This window comes from Onychostruthus taczanowskii, unplaced genomic scaffold, assembly GCF_017590055.1.
Source record: "Onychostruthus taczanowskii isolate IOZ18803 unplaced genomic scaffold, ASM1759005v1 scaffold154, whole genome shotgun sequence".
NCBI lineage: Eukaryota > Metazoa > Chordata > Aves > Passeriformes > Passeridae > Onychostruthus > Onychostruthus taczanowskii.
In genome coordinates this window covers 652,126-669,058 of record NW_024498730.1, presented here as the reverse complement: position 1 = coordinate 669,058, position 16,933 = coordinate 652,126, and the positions used below count along the sequence as shown (strand labels likewise).

General features: G+C 36.0%; 1 protein-coding gene across 1 annotated transcript in view; it reads left to right on the top strand.

Moving 5' to 3' along the window:
* Positions 1–15,018, top strand: part of PIP5K1B (phosphatidylinositol-4-phosphate 5-kinase type 1 beta) — a 96,258-nt gene extending 81,240 nt beyond the window's left edge. The window contains exons 13-14 of the mRNA XM_041399098.1: positions 5,458–5,575; positions 14,602–15,018. Of these exons, the coding sequence (XP_041255032.1) occupies positions 5,458–5,575; positions 14,602–14,655 (172 nt within the window). The 3' untranslated portion in view covers positions 14,656–15,018. The remainder of the gene's footprint in view (positions 1–5,457; positions 5,576–14,601) is intronic.
* Positions 15,019–16,933: the final 1,915 nt, after the last annotated feature.

Genomic DNA, 16,933 nt, shown 5'->3' with positions numbered 1-16,933 from the left:
ATAAATTTACTGATGTGGCATCTTCCATATGTCTGATCGTTTGCTATAAAAAATTGAATGAAGCATGTTTTGGGGTGTAATAAAGATGAAGCTTTTATTGCAGAACAAAAATGTTTCTGCACAAGCTTTAGGAAATAAAACTACTGATGAATAAGCATTAGTAGAAAAAGAGCTCATTCACTTCAACTTGTGTCAAGTTATCTGTAGGACTTCAATATTCATGATCTTTCACAAAGTTTTTTCTTTGACAGAAATAAAGTTATAGAGTACTTTAAGTATCAAATAAAACTACAGAACTGCTTTGTGTCAGCATCAGTCAGGAAAATCAAATGGTGAAGTTGTTTGAATAAAGAGTTCAGATCTAAAGCATTTCAAATATTCTTTAGTTTCTAAAAAGTTAAAATTTAAAAAAAATTTAAAAATTTTAATAATTAAAAAAATTAAATGTAAAGAAAACCTATGAGTTTTATATTGTACAGTAAACATACTACAAAATAGCAGATCTACTATGATTGCACATCTAGACTCATTTACTTTCCAGTAGTGATGCAGTCAATGAAATAATCTCTAATGTAGGACAAGTTGCCAGCTATGTGATTAGCATGTGTATCTTAAAAAATCAGATTGTTAGTGTCTGCAGTCCAGGTATGGACTTCATCTTTACAAGAGGGCACATTCTCTGACACAGCAGACCTGGTACTAGCATTCACTGATGTGTGGTTCTCTCCGTATCTTCTGCCAGAACATCTACACTGTAGCCAAGAGATCTACCATAGGGGCTTACCAACCACCATCTTTGCTGGTCTAGGTGTACCTTCTTCAGCTAGGGCCTGGAGGCACTTTTTAATTGTCATTAAATAGTGGTGTGTGTCACAATCTCAGTATGTACAATTCATGAGGATTTGCTTCCCTGTCATGGCTAGGAGTTAAGAAAGCTGCAAAGCATGCTCAGTATTGAACTAATTTCCATAAGATTCGGGGAATCTGCTGTTTTGTGCCCACTTCTTTTGGCATCAGTTCAGAGAGGTCATTCCTTCTTCCTGACACTAAAAAAAATATACATTTGAAGTTTTACGTTTGTTTTTATGGTTCACTGAAGGAACTTCAGTCCTCTCATAATAAAAGCTAGCAGGGAAATAAACCCACCAAAAAAACCCATGCTACAATGATACACTGAATTGTAGATTCAGATCTGAAGTTTTTCTTGCCAGAGTTCTTCTTTTGAATATTAGAAAATTATGTGATGCAGGATATAACGTTTGTCTCTGATAAACAGAAAGCTTGGAGCAGTCTTTGAAACAAAGCCTGAATTAAAGATTTGTTTACAAATGTGAGCCTCCTTTCAATCTTTAAATATGTAATTGACTATGACATTCTGGTTTGTTATTTATTAGAATTACAGTTTGGCATCTTCTTCATCAGGCTTTTTAATTGTTCTTCAAAGTAACATAGCACGAAGTAGAGAGTACATTAATTTGCTTGTAACCTGTAAGAAATTTCTGGTTTAAGGTAATAAAGGAGAAGAGTCCTATGTGCTTAGTAATAATGTGATATTTGTACATCCTCTTGACTCCTACCAATGAGCAGTATGTGTTCATACACTTAGAAAACAGATGGTATTATTTTCCTCATTAAAAAGAGAGTAATAATACTTTTGGATACCTTGACGCACACACCGTATTTTCTATTTGCGTTGGGTTTTTTCTTCAGGATTACCCTCTGTTTCTGTTATCCAATGTAATACTTCCCCAAGGAGAGGAAAATGGCTTATAACATAAGAAAGGTGATCAGCACCCTCTCTCCTTGAGAGTGCTCAGCACCTGTGGGTAGAAAGGGAGAGACTGCTGCTGCTGAGGTTAAGCAGACCGAGGTGACTTGCTGAGGCAGAGCCAGCTCTTGAGGCTGTGTCTTGTGATGAGGCTTTTGTAAAGCTGTCTTGGTACACATTAAAACTAACATAACTAATTGGTGTATAGTGCAGAGAGGTAGGGACTTGTGATTAAAGTGAGAGACTTAGCAGCAGTCATAAAAATACAGCTTATTAGGAGTATTTTTCCAGGCTACAAGCTGATTATTTTCACCAAGTTATTCCTCAGTTGTTGAAAAACTAGAGGAAACCCAAGGGCTATCCAGACAGTGTGAACAGGAATTAGTACAAATTAAAGAGTCGTGGAGAGGGGGAAATGGCTGTATTTTTCAGCACAAAAAGGACTGGACCAAAAAACAGAAGGAAAAATAAAAAAAAGACAATCATTGACATATGCTATTCAGTAAACGTAGGCCTTCTTGTACGCCAGAAGACAGCTGTTTTCTTTTCCATGAAGCTGTTTCTCAGTCAAGTGGTTTTGTCATAAGCAATCTCAAGTATTCCTTTAGTAAATGAACAGAATTGACAATTTATTGCTTCGATTAAAATTTTCAAATATTTTCCATTCCTCAAGTAGGTTCATATTTCGTGCAGAGATATTTTAGTACCTAAAGGGTCTGTTTTCCACTAGGAAATGTAATTATTTGAAAGGGTTTATTTGTTTTGTCTTAGGAAATGTAATACTTACATATCATATTAGGAATTATAAGTGATAACAGATTTTTTCCCCTTCCAGGAAAAGTTTTCCTGTTTAGTACTGAAGACTTAAATTTAAGATGACAAATCTGAATGCCCTAAACACTATGACTCTTGTCTCACTTGACATGACTTTTAGAATTGCAAAGAGCTGAAGAAGGTCAATGGTGCTTCTGGAAATGTTTGGAACTTGCTTTAAAATATTTTAAAATGTTTCAAACTGTAGATGTTTTACAATTCTTGTTTAAATATCCCAAGCATATAGAAAATATTTTTTCAATATATTTTTCAGCAGGTCTCATGGGACTCTCCAATCCCAAACCCAAACAAAATGCCATGATGCATAAAGGGGTGCTTCACCTCCCTCTTCAGAACAATGCCAAGATACTGTGAGCTATATAAGGAGGGCTGCTGAATTCTTCTGATATACCTGAGCTTAAGGGAAAAAATCTATATGAAATCTAATTCTTCTTTCTCTTTATGCCTTCTGTGCCTCGTTTCTGGAGGACGTATATGTTGTCTGGACTTCTGCCTTCTTCTTTTTTCTTCTTATCTGTATATTTTTCAATTTTTTGTCTTACCTTTGTGTGGCTGTTTCTTGGTGGAGACGACTTCAAATTTTGGAAGGCTTTGAGGCATTGTGGGTTTGTTCTCTTACACAGTCAAGCTTCCTGAAGCATCCAGACTTTGAAATGCTGTTCTGCCATTTTTTTCCAGTGACAGGGATTTATAGGTATTTCTGTTGTAAGGAATATTAAGCACGCCTTTTGCCAGTTGGTGTTCTACATAAACTTTTGTGTGTTAAATTTCAGTGTTCTGTCTGTCCACACACTACTGTTAGCTTCTGAAGCTTAGACAACTTTGTCTGAATCTGATTCAAAGTGGACTAAATTCACACATGCTTCATGAAAATAAGCAGTTGGGTGGAAGAAAAAGGCTTGAATGCTGAAACGCTATGAAGAGATGCACTGAGACACTAGGGGTATCCCCATGTGAAAGAAAATTTGACTATGATTGAAACAACATGTAATTGTGGCTTAAACAAAGCTTTCCCAGTTCTCTAATGATGGAATTATTTTTGCTTCTTTTTTTCTTTCTTAATTAAGAACCAAGATCAAATAGAATGTATTAGCCAGAGGAGGGCAACAGCAAAGTTGAGCAAGCTCCTTATGGCTGGTCATTTACTGAATGAGAGAAAGTACCTGTAAAAGTGTTTGGGGTTTTTTTGGTGTTTTTGTGGGGTTTGGTTTTTTTTTGGGTTTTTGTTTTGTTTTGTTTTTTGGTTTTGTTTTTTTTTGTTGTTGTTGTTGTTGGGTTTTTTTTTGTTTGTTTGTTTGTTTGTTTGGGTTTTTTGGGTTTGTTTTTGGTTTTTTTTGTTTTGTTTTGTTTTTTGGGGTTTTTTTGCTTGGCTTTTCTTATTCAACCTAAGAATTAAGGATGAGAACTCAGTGCACTGTAAAACGCTGTTCCTCTGAATTACTCTTTCTGAAACACTGTGTATGTGGGGATTTCACTTGTTCTCTCCTGTGCCACCCCCAGTATGGCTTTGCACTATCAGTCTCATTAAAATCAGACTGCATTGAAATTGGCAATAAATGCAGCTATGATGATGCTATTGAACAAATTTGAACTTCAGTTACCAACTGCTGGTGGCATGTGTATTGCTGTTAAGAGATTAATTACAAGATTTTTGTTTTTACTCTCTTACACTACTCAACAGAATTCAAGTTACACATATGACAATAATGCTAAGTCAATGGGACCTGGGTCATCCTAGTACAAGATAAAGTCTTGCTTTTCAAAAAATGTCAAGTGCATTATATGGTAAAAGGAACATTGTAATGTGGTAAATCTAAAGCTCTGTTCCAGTATGACATTGATTCATTATTTTGTTGAGCATTTGAATCTCAACTTTACATGCTAGTTTCTGCATGTTGAATTGTGCATGCTAGTTTTACCCTTTCAGAAGTTCTATCCCATCTGAAATATACTTAAAATAGTACAAAAGAAGGGGAAAATTTGTCATATCTGGAGTGATGGCTGTAACCACGTTTCTGTACCAAGTTATAATTCAGAATTTTTGCTTTTCACATTGTCTGTAAACAGGTAAGAACTTCTAAAATATGTCCCTGCACAAGTGACAGTTAAGTTTTCAAAGCAGCCTGGAGCCTAATTTCTGGCAGCTAGTAAGATATGCGATAAGGGACATGTGACTCCATTAAAAGACCTTTGAGAGTTTCAGCTTTGTTGACCAAGTGCATTACAAAATGAGATTTCTGTGGAGGGGCATTTGCAGTTTCACATTATTTCTGTAAGGCAGAGAACAAAAAAATCAATCAATGAATAAAGTAATAGAGTGCACCTGCTCTGAATAAATCACTTCCTTGCATAGGTGTGATTACTAATTACAATACACTATTGCTCTCCCACTTTTCCTTCTGAACTTATGGCTGCTAGTGAACTGTGTCTGCATGGAAAAGTCCAATGTTACTAATGTTACAATGTGCTTAATTGCTTACTATTTTAAATTACAAAACGCTGCCAAAATTTACATCACTTGTAATGTGGAAGTAATGCATTTTGAGATTAATGAAATTATGTGACATTTACTGTGACATAGTTTCATTCATTAAATAAATATTGAAGTTCAGGAATAGCATTATTTTCTGGTAAAATTTTAGTAAATGCAAAAATAAATTGTACAATTAGTAAAATATGAGCTTCCACTTATTTAGCCATTGCCAATCTATCTATATTTATTTATTTCATTCCTTTTTTCCAAGTATTTTGAAGATTTTTATGTTTAACAGAGAAACTTACTTTTAAATTTTCAGTTATGACTAAGCTTTGTAACTTGGGCTTTTGGTTGACTGTGCTCTCCCTTCTCTTTGCAGTAAGGGGTTACCTTCAAGCTCAACATTCACTTTGGGAGACAGTGCTATCTATTTGACTTCAGAACAGAGCACATTGGAAATGGAAAATGATAATGCTTCAGTTTTGGATGTCTATTTAGTAAGTTGTCAAACTGTTTCTAATGGACTTTTTTGCTTGTAATTGCTTTGACTCAGGCTCAATAAGTGACTAAAATACCTGCTCATCTTCAATTCAGAGGTTTATTGAGGTATTTTTTTGTACGAAAAATGCATAAGTTTGCATAGGTATGATTTGCCAAAGCAAGTCGCTAAAGAATTTATATGCGTATGAACTATTGAATTAATAATGAAGTATGCCAAAACACCTTTTCGTTTTTCTCTAATGGTCGGAGATCTTTTCTGTTGTTTTCTATTGGAGGGAAAAAACCAAAACCCAAACCAACAGCAATAACAAAATTTTTCATCCTCATGCAGAATACTTCGCAATATAGAAATTAAAATTTCGCAAGTTGGAAAGTTCTGTGTTTATGCCACTGATTTTTAAGCCAATAGAGCTCAGTGTGAAATATATCAATGCCCCCTCTTCTGATTTTAAGGGCTGTCCAATTGTGACAGCTGATTAAAAATGTATCTTTTCTTTGCTGTTTCAATTCCTAGTAAGCAATTTATCTGACCGCTGAAACATAAAGTCAAGTCTATATTATGTTGTTTTCATATCACTTGTGTTTCAAATGTTCTCTTGGTACCCATAGTTCACATTCCACAGATATAAAGGCAGTAGGCACCCAATTCAAGTTCCAGTTGAGTGAAGTTTTTTGTGTCTAATTTTTTTAGGCTGTTCTGAAATTGTTGGTATAAAGGCAGGGGACAGGTCTGTTAAGCTTGGCCTTTTTTCCCAAAGGTTTATTTTCATAAATCATAAACAATTCTGACTTTATTCTAGTAATATTTCCCCTTGACTCTCATGGCAAGAATTGTACCAGAAATGAAGAATCAAGAGAGGGAAGTTTGTTCTTGTTTTTGATAAATGCTTCACAGATACATGGTTGTTTCCTTTCTAGATAAAATTTATTGTATTCTTTATTTTTCTTATCCCTAGAGTTACTTGATCTTTGTCTTAAGAAATCCATCCTATCTTAGAATCATAAAACTGCTCAGATTGACAGAGCCTCAGGAGATCATCCAGTCCAATTTCTTGCGCAAAAGGGAGCCTAGATAAGATTATCTAACACTGTTTTGCACCACAGCTTAAAAACCTCCAGCAATGGGAACTCTGCCACATCCTTGCAGAAGCTGTTTTAGTAATTATCTGTCCAGAAAAAAAAAAAAAATTATTGTGTTCAGATGAAACATGTTTGTTTCTGATCTTACATCAAGATGAAACATGTTTGTCATATTCCCTTTTCCTGTAGGCTGTACCATTGATGTTTTTTTCCTTCTTCTTAGTCAGCAGTGCTTGAGTGTGTATAGTACGCAATTAATAGCTACTAATTTAATTGTCCAGCACACTTCGAGGAGTTGTTGTCTGTCCTGCCTCCACTGACACAAAACAGTAGCATGTACCAGTGGCCAATTAGATGTAGAATGCTTGGTTCCTCCCCCTGGGTGGAGCATCTCACGTTGGGATGACCTAATTTTATCAGTTGTGCAGTGAGGCTTGATGGCCCATTAGCAGAAGATATCCACCCCCACCCCTTCCCGGGGGAGTTATAAGGGATGAGTCATGGAAGAGATAAAGAACACTGCACCACCTGGTTTTAACAGATGGTGATAGAATACATACTTTTGGTTACATCTTGCGTTGCAAACTAAGGCAGCAGTTAAGCAAAAGCCCAGGGAAGACACAGGCCCATTACTAGACCAAGCAGAGAACAAAGTTACAGATAATGCTGGCAAGACAGAGGTTCTCAGTACCTTCTTTCCTCCTTGTTCAGTGGAGTGGCTGGAGCCAGACTGTAGCTCCCAGGATCAAGCAGCTACAACACACGTGTTGACCCACCAGTAGTGGCTCAACCCACATAAATGCAAGGTCCAGGAGGGAATATACCTCAGGGTGTCAGCAGAAGTGGCTGGTAGTGTTGCAGGACCACTGTCCTATTATTTTGAAAATTCATAGTGATCAGGGGGTATCCCTGATGACTGGAAGAGAGCAGATCTCATACCTGTTGGTAAGAATGGCCCAAAAGATGACCTAGTATCCTTATTGCAGTCCCTAGAAGAGTGGCAGAACAAGCCTCATAGAACTATTACCAATTAAATGAAGCAAATGACTGGGAAAATTCAGCACAGATTTATCACAGACAAATCATGCCAAGCTAACCTGATCACCTTTCTAAAACAAATTACCATATTCAGTCAATATGGAGAAAGCAGTGCTGTTGCTTGCCTGCATTTCAGTAAAGCATTTGACATGTATCATGTGTCCCACAGTAGACAAATGTCAAATATAGACTGGATGGCGGTGATCTGTGAAATGGGCAGGAATCACCTCATAGGTGATCAGTGTGTTTTACTGAGGCTGGCAGCCTGTCCCAAGTGGGGCCCCCCAGGGATCAGTACTGGGCTCCATGTTGTAACATCTCCATGAATGATCTGGATGGGACCAAAAGCACCCTCACCACGTTTGCTGCGTCACTAAACTGGGTGTTGAGGGGGACTCGTCAGCAGGGAGAGTCACCTTTCAGAGATATGAACAGGCTGGAAGACTGGGCTACAAGAACTGTGTGAAGTTCAACCAAGGAAGTGCAGAATCCTGCACCTGGGAGCACAAAACCGGAGCCCAGCCAGGCTAGGAGCCATGAGCTGTGGAACAGCCTTGCCAAGAGGAGCCCAGGGCTCCCAGCAGACAGCACACAGACACCAGGTCAGCAGTGCACTGCTGCAACTACTGAGGCAGAGTGGATCCTGAGATGCATCCACAGGGCACTGTGAACAGAGAGAGGTGTGACCATCCCACTTCACCAGCGCTTGTCAGACCACACATGGAGTAGTGTGTCCAGTTCTGGCCCACACAGTTCCAAAACAGACGTGGACGGACTGAAGATGGGTCAAAGGAGTGCCATAAAGGTGGTCAAGGATGGGGAGAACTTGACATTTGAAGACAGACTGTAAAAGTTAGGTCTTTTCAGTCCAAAAGTTAGCCAAAAGTTAGGGTCTTTTTCAGGAATTTTCAGGAGGGACCTCAACACAGTTTTCCAAAACTTAAAGGCATGACTACAGATAGTATTGAGACCCTCATTTCTCTAGAGGCAGTGGATACAAGTTGTAGTGAGGGAGATTTCCGCTCTATGTAAGAAAGAATAGTTTGTACAATGAGAATGATTCAAGGAAAATTGTTTACAATGAGTGTGATATTATAATGATTAATGATTCACTGGAACAACTTCTGCATGGATATGCAGTAAAGTCCCCATCACAGGAGGTTTTCAAGACACAGCTGGACAGTGAAGCTCAATAATCTCATCCAGCCTGCTTTTCCTGCAAAAGGTTGAATTAGATAGCCTCTTATGGTCCCTTTAGCCTGTGCTGATCTGTGGTTCTTTTGGCCCCCTTTAAAGAGTGAAACAATTTCTTCTTCATAGCTTTTGAATTTAGTTTATAAAGCAACAGTTTTCTTTAAGAATAATACTGTTTAGCACTGTAAAGTACTTCTTTTTCAATCTGAAGTCTGTAGGGTGGATGGTGGAATGCTCTGAAAATCTAGTGACAGGCACAGGTAACACCTTTTGTAATGCTGTCTGTATGAGTTTCAGGTGTGATAATCATCTTTTTAGTTAGTTTTCACCTTGTAGAACATTCATTACTATTATGTCTCAGAGACTGCAGCAAGTAGATGAGTAGTCCACTGATGAATATCAACAGAAGAATAATTAAAACCCAACTTTGGATGTCATACAAATACCCAGTGTTTATTCCCCTGAGCAAAGGTCTGGAAGAATAAATAGGTCTTAAGTGGAGAGAATCACAGATGCTTTTTGGAACTAGCAGCACCCTTTCTCTGCACCTTGAAGAAAAACAAATTCAAAACTCAATAATAAAGATAATGGCTTAACTCCCTAGGTATGCCATCTTCAAGGAAATTGGATACCACAGCTAAGCACATGTTACTTCTTAAGCAAACTCATCTTGAGAAGTTACTTACTCCTGCCTTCTGTCTCATGTCCCACACTCTGCACTGATGCCTACTTAATTGTTTTGAGATTGTTGTGGAAGTGAGCTTTAACTTATTCACATATACCCTGTATGCATCTGGAGGTGTTTGTGGAAGAAACAGGAATAGTATGCTGTCCATCTACTAATCTGTTACTTCCTTGATGCCCCTTAATATCCTTCAGTGGACCTGGAAATAACAATTTGCCTGTGGCTGGGAAAACCTGATGATACTAAAGTATAAGTGCTGGCCAGAAGGCAATTTTGCTTTTATAGAAGGATGATTAAATGCATGTTAGAAGGAAAAGATGCATGTTTTTGAGAGCACTAGGAACAGGCTAGTCATTTCTAATGGACATCTCAAAAATAAAGCAAATAAATGAAAGGTTACAAGATGTACTTTTAAAAGAGCAAAATGCAAGGAGAAAAACATAGTTTTAAATGGCATTCTCAGATTTTCCTTTAATCCTGTGATCAATAATCTTTGTGTTTCTACCACAAGGCAAGCTGCTGTAGTCTTATCCACTATATATTTTAATGAAAAAACCCTTAACTTGCTTAATTTTGGCCACCATTAATCCTTTGATGTCTTTGCCTCCTGTTTTGAAATGGTAAAATGCGAACTCTTTTGGACAAACTAAGAACTGTGAATTTTTGGTCCCATGCATAGAAAAAAAAAATTGTCGTAAAATGACATTGTGTTAATCTGTTATAAAGAGCAGCTTTAAAATGGCATTGTCTGAACAGTTTTGTGTGGAAATTCTGATAGTCAAGTAAGGTGAGGTGGAACAGAAAAAAAAAAGTTGTAAAAAAAAAAGAATTCCTCTTACAGGTAATAGTATTGGATTTGAGGTGTTACATTAAGGGAACTCCAGGCTAACTCACACGCTGCTGCTGATGTCAAAACTGAGACAGTACCTGGTAACAGCAGGTTACAAGAATTCTTGTTCCAGGACACAAGTAGAGAGACATCTTGGGTCCACAACTGAATGCTAGTCTGGGCCCATAATTCCTTAATACTGATAAAAGACCAAGTTCAAACTAGCATTTTTTCTCTTGCTACTCTAAGAAGCACATTAAGTGCTTAATTAAGTACATTCTCAAATCAAATTTACTTTTAAGTTACATTGGTTTATTTTCTCATAAACCTATTAATCCAGATAATAGCTTAAGAAATCTAGCTTTTATGACTAGAATATAACTAAGCATCACCTGCAATGAGCACTAGGTATAAGACAATCTAAATTATTTCAAATTATTCTAGTAACATAGTTATGATACTGATTAATACATATAATTTTAATTATCAATCAAATAGAAGGAATAAATAATAAATAAAATTAATAATAAATAAGAAATAGAAGATAGGAGGTACAGGAAAAACTTCTAAATTTGAAATGTTTCTCTGCATGACTTCAAACATTAAAGTCTTCTTGCTTTTATGAATATGTAATACAATGACACATCAGACAGTTGGAAACAAAAGATTCTGTCTGAGATAAACAGATTTCTTGTATATAAGCCAGAAACAGAGAAGGTAACACACTTCCATTTAGCACTTTGATGTAGAAATCCACAAAACAGGGTTTACTTATTTCTCTGTAAATAAATTTAATCTCTTTTTTAAATTCCCTTGAAGCCCTTAATATTGGTTTCAGTTCAGACATCATCAGCAAATGCTGTTGTCAATGTCTCAGTGTTCTATGGAATTTGATTAGTAAAAGACAGAAGGCCAATATTGCAAAAGTTCCTTAACAAGTGTGACCAATCCTGAAGATCTTAGTCCAGCATCACTATGGAATGCCTTAAAAGTGATAATTCCACTTAAAAAGTAAGGAATAAAAGTCACCTTACTCCTTCTGTTTTGCAGTGAAGTATCAAATTTTTAATTGAGTTTTCTCTAGCTAAAAAAGCAACACACGCAATTATAAACTATCCTACTGTGTTTTCTTTGCCTTCCCATGAAATTATTTATAAAGATAGCTGATTTACTGTACTACAATATCAGTAAAATCAGTAAGTAGTAAGTCTTAGATATTTAATTGATTTAATTCAAGTAGGCTTGATTTCCCTTATACTTCCAACAGAAAAAGGACATGCATGTAAACAACAGTGAAAAATGTTTAAATGCTTTCCACTGTGATGCTGTATATGTTAAGGCACCTGGTGGTAAATATAAGTTTTAAATAAATAAATATGTGTCCAGTCTATAGGATCTTAAATAAATATATGTCCTGCCTATAGGATTTCATTAATGAATTATTTTTTACTTACAGAATACTTCTGTATATTTAACTACAATGCAGAATTCTTGGGTAGTACAGAAGTTTTCACATGAAAATGCAGCATTGCTTCCTGTTGTTAAAGGAAAGGCTCATAAAATTTATATTTAAACGTCACTGCTACTAAAGATATGGATTGATATGGGCTTCAGTAAAATAAAATAATGGAATAATTGTAGTGATGAGTAAGCCCAATGTATTTAGAGCCTGATTAGTGTAGCTATGATTTGTGTCAGAAGGATTGCATAGATTATACTATTACATTTAAAATTACTTATTATGTGGTTTATTTACAAATGCCAATTTTATTATAGGATTTTCAAGTCTTAAAATAATATTGAAGATTAATTATGTCTTTCAAAGCTGCTGTAGATGCATAGGCAAGCTGATTAACAATTATTGGCATATAAAATGCTTGTTTAGAAGCTGTCAAATCTTTGACTCTTCTTGCTCTTCAATACTCCTTTTCTTCTGTACTCTCTCCCATAATTTCAATTCAATTTTAATCATGTTGTAGTTGTCTTCAGGGTTCTTTGTGGAATAATAAAAAATGCAGCTGAAATTAAAGCAATTCCGAGGCAGAATACATATAAAAACAATCTAGAAGTTGTGCAGTCACACTGCACAGCATACCTCAAATTTTGATATGTTGCTCTTTTTATAGAAACTTCAGTTTCTCTGCCTCACCATCTCCTCTGAAGACACTGGTGGAAAAACTTGGTAGACTGAACCTGAATACTGGAATTATGAGAAAGGAATTAAGACCTCCTCACTTACAGGCATCCTTTCTTTCCCCTGAGAGTATAATAATCTTTAAAATGTTATGTGCGCATGTAGAGTCAATCAAGAACTCTCCTCAAAGTAGAAGGCTGTTTAAGGCTGAAAGGGGCAAACCAACTTGTTTTATGCAGCACAGTTAACAGCTCTTTTCCTCTGTTTTATCTATGTTTTCCCTGTATCCATCCATACATGATCCCAAAAAGAAGAGCAAAAAACGAGGCCTATGTGTCCCATAAAATTGAAACCTGATAGGTGGTGAAAAACAAATGAGCACTCAAACATAGTTTGGCAGAGCTGTTCTTGAAGAAGAAACATATGTAAGAAGGAACATTTTAGTTGCCTTTGCATAAAAATCAAACATTGTATTTTATTACATAAATATATACATTATTGCATTATATACACAGTGTGAGACATATACGGCAATGATTACAGGAATGATTCCTGTAATGTCATTTGTGCATTATTTATAATTTTGGACCAAATTGCTACAGCCAAACTCAGTTTTTATTTAAAAAAAAAAAAAAAAAAAAAAAAGTTTCCTTTATCTGTAATCAATGAAACCCCAAAAGTTGTGTAGTGGATACAATGTTGCCCAGAGGATCATGTCCTGCACCTTGAAATAGATTGATTTCTTTCCAGAAAAATACAGTACTGGACTGTACCTGACATAAATATGAACATCTGAAAATCCCATCTTCTTAAAAGAGCACATGTACCATCAACAGTATTTCTGTGATTGACTCATACAGTTGGCAGTTGCTGCAAGTTATTGTCAGGTCTCTTTTCTCCAACTCTGTTATGCAACTTTTATTGGAATTTTTCACTGAAATGCTTTGGAAGGGTCAGAGGAAAGGAAACAAGAACATGAATAAGCTAGTCATGATTCCATTGTATAATTCATGAAATACCATAAAACTAGCATCAGCAATACCAATAGCCACCTTAGTGAAAAGCAGTAAAGTTAATTAAAAATTCTTTTTAGCTTTACATCACATTGATTTCACTTCACATATGAAATTGTTCTGAACTTTCTAAGTACTTTACTGCCTTAGCACATTCAGATGCTAATATGTCCATCAACTCTACTTGCCAGATCACAGTTCCTGAGAGAGCGAGCAAACAGCACCTGAGAAACTGGCACTGGGCTCAATGGCATCAGTGATTATGAACACCCTAACACTGGTGCACCATACAGTAGGAAGTTTAAAGTTTTCATAAAACAATATTGGAATATCATTCCTCAAGGTTCAAGGGCTAGTGCTAGAAGTCACAACAAAAATATTGATTTAAATCTACTAGTTACCTTTATCTGAGATAAACTTAAATGCCTTCAGAGATTTTTTGTTCATCATCTTATTTAGACTGTTGTCAAACTATTTAAAGGTTAGTTAAGTGCTTGTATCAAAAAGCATAATGTAAAGGTGACATTAAAAATCTGTTTAATAAATGGAACCTTACATCTTTGTAATGTGTTTTAATGAGGTTTTAGAGTAAAGGTCATTACAGATGCCTTTGTTTTGATTTTGTGTCTTGCTTCATTTTGGATATGTCAGCTGAGATGCATTCAGTTTACTGAAATATATTCTTCAGCTATCACTTCAGTTTGAGTTGTCATAACAAAATGTTCTGTAAAGAAGAGTTTCTTTTCAGTTCATCTCTAACTCTCCAGGGATGCCAAGAAGTGACCAGCTGTTTCTATGACATGAGGGTAGCTTAGAAAACTGTAATCTGTTAAGATTATTAATTATTTCAGGGGTTTTTTGGGTTTGGGTTTTTTTTTTTTTTTTGGTTTTTGGTTTTTTGGGTTTTTTTTGTTTGTTTGTTTGGGGGTTTTTTTGTGTTTTTTTGTTGGTTTGTTGTTGTGGTTTTTGTTGTTTTTGGTTTTGTTTTAGTCTTTTTTGTGAAATTGAGTGATTGCTACATTGTCTTGAACATTAGTTGTGCCTGAAAGTTTTTTTATAGGTATGATTTTTCATCTGAGGGAAGACCATCATGCGGAAGCTGACAGCACTGATATTCATGACATATGAAGACTGCTACTTTTAAGTAGTAAATACCACGGTTTTGCAAGATAAAAATAAGCTGTTGTGAACTGCTGAGTGATCTCAGATTGTTATGTTTCTCTGATATCCACAGTGTTCAGCATTTTGCAGCAGCAAGTAGTTCTAGTTCACGTAATACAAGTGTACCGCAATGCCTGCAAAACCCCTAGGGGTTTGCTGTTGTACAAGAGACCCAGTGCTTTTGACCAGGGCTCATGGTCATAAGAGAATCACTGCCAAATTTTGCTGCAGCCTGTTTAGGGGAGGAAAGTTGTTACCCTGTGTATAATTCTGTAAGAAAACGAGTAAACACAACTCTTAACTTGTCATTTCTGTATTTCCAGTAACAAAGAATACATGAAGAGTAAAACTAAGAGAAGTGACCATGGTTAATGAAGAGCACTTTCTGCACTCCTTGTTTAAGGAGGAGGACTTTGCTGAGCCTAATAGACAAAGAGTAATAATCAACAGAACTAATTCTAAGAAGTGTCAGGATATTTGAACCATAGAAAGAATTGATGGACTTGACAAAAATGACACGAAACATTCCACACTCTGCTGTCATCTGGTGTGCTTGCTCAACTGTGAAGAACTGTGTATTCAGGCTGCTTTCTACAATATTGCCAATCACCTTTTCTGGACTCTGAAGAAATATTTTCTTATCAGCTCTCTAGTAGTTTCATTTGCATGCATTCTGTAACTATGCACAAGCAAAATCTATTACCTACTTTACCTATTTAAAGACAGTGGTGAATAAAATAAATTTCATTTTTCTGACCCACTCCGTTCTAATTGCTTAGTTCCACATAAGCGGAAACTGGAACTGATGTTGTATGAGGGTTAGGGCAAATCTCTGCACATACCATACAAAAATGAGCTTCTAAAGATAGTTTCACTGTTGGTAAAAAGGAGATAAAAATGTTATTTATAACAAGGCCTTATGTTGTGTACATATATTGTCCTTGAAATATTTTTGATTTTACTTTAATTCTTGTAAAAGAGAAATTCTATAATTTATTTAGAAAATACTACTGTAAACTACAGTTTTATTGATGAATAAAAGATTTTATTCTGAAGACTATCACTGCTGTCATCCTGCTATTGATCTACACTGGATTTCATTGTTCTTGCATTTCTCTACCTTCATGGGACAGTCTTAAGAGGCCTCTTGAGATATGACAAACATGGCATCTGTCTTTACCAGCTCTAAAAGGAAAAGGGAAATCTTGAAATTAGAGCAGGAAAGCCAAAGGAACGTACTCAGCAGGCACTGCTTTATAAAACCAGTTCAGGTTTTTCAGTATGGGCAATTATTTTAGGGTAACTACAGAAACTGTTTTGGTTCCCTAATTTCCCAAGTAACATGGCGATAATCTCAAATGCCAGTGATCATCAGTTCAAGATTTCATGTTTTAATGCAGTGGTGTATTTAAAAATTTGCACAGATGTCACTTAGAAAGCTACTGAAGTTATTGGTAATAACATGTCTTCTAGGAGTAAGTGTAGTAAACCTGCTAAATTGACAAAACCTGAACTTGGCATTTAAAGTCCTAGAATTATTCTTTGTACCTGTATAAAATCTTTCCTTTAAGGATTTGTTGTGGTGGATTTTTTTTTTTTTTTTGTCTTGGCTTGGTGGGGGATGATGATGGTGTTTTTTTTATTTTACTTCGATGTAATCCTATAACCCTGATGAATAAGAAGAATAATTCCTTAATTATGCACAGTATGGAGAAATTTAAAGGAGTTTGGGGTTTTTTGCTTTCTAAGTATGCAGAGTCTAAGGCTTCCTTTGCTTGCAGCCTGCATCTCACGATTACCACTTTTCTAGGCTTTAAAATTAGACTGCTTAATCTCAGCAAGATAATTATTCTGCAGCTCTGAGAAAAGCAAAACCAATCTGCATGTCCTATGAGTAAAACATTTTGTACATCTCTGTCAAGTGTCTGCTCCTTTATGGACAGTGTAGAATGTGTCTCTGTGCAAAGCAGATACTTGTGATTAGTCTCATTTGGGGACAAACATTTAAGCACCCAGTTAACCTTCATAAAGAACATGCATGACAATTTCCCCCCAATTACCTAGTGACTATAGCATCTGAATCATTTGTTCATAGGAAGAACCCAAAGGATTCACAACTTAACTGCAACAATTCTGTCCAAAACCAGAATGTCTATACCATACAATTCAGAGACTGAGACATCTTTTGTATACAATCCCTCTGTCGTGGGCAATTAAATT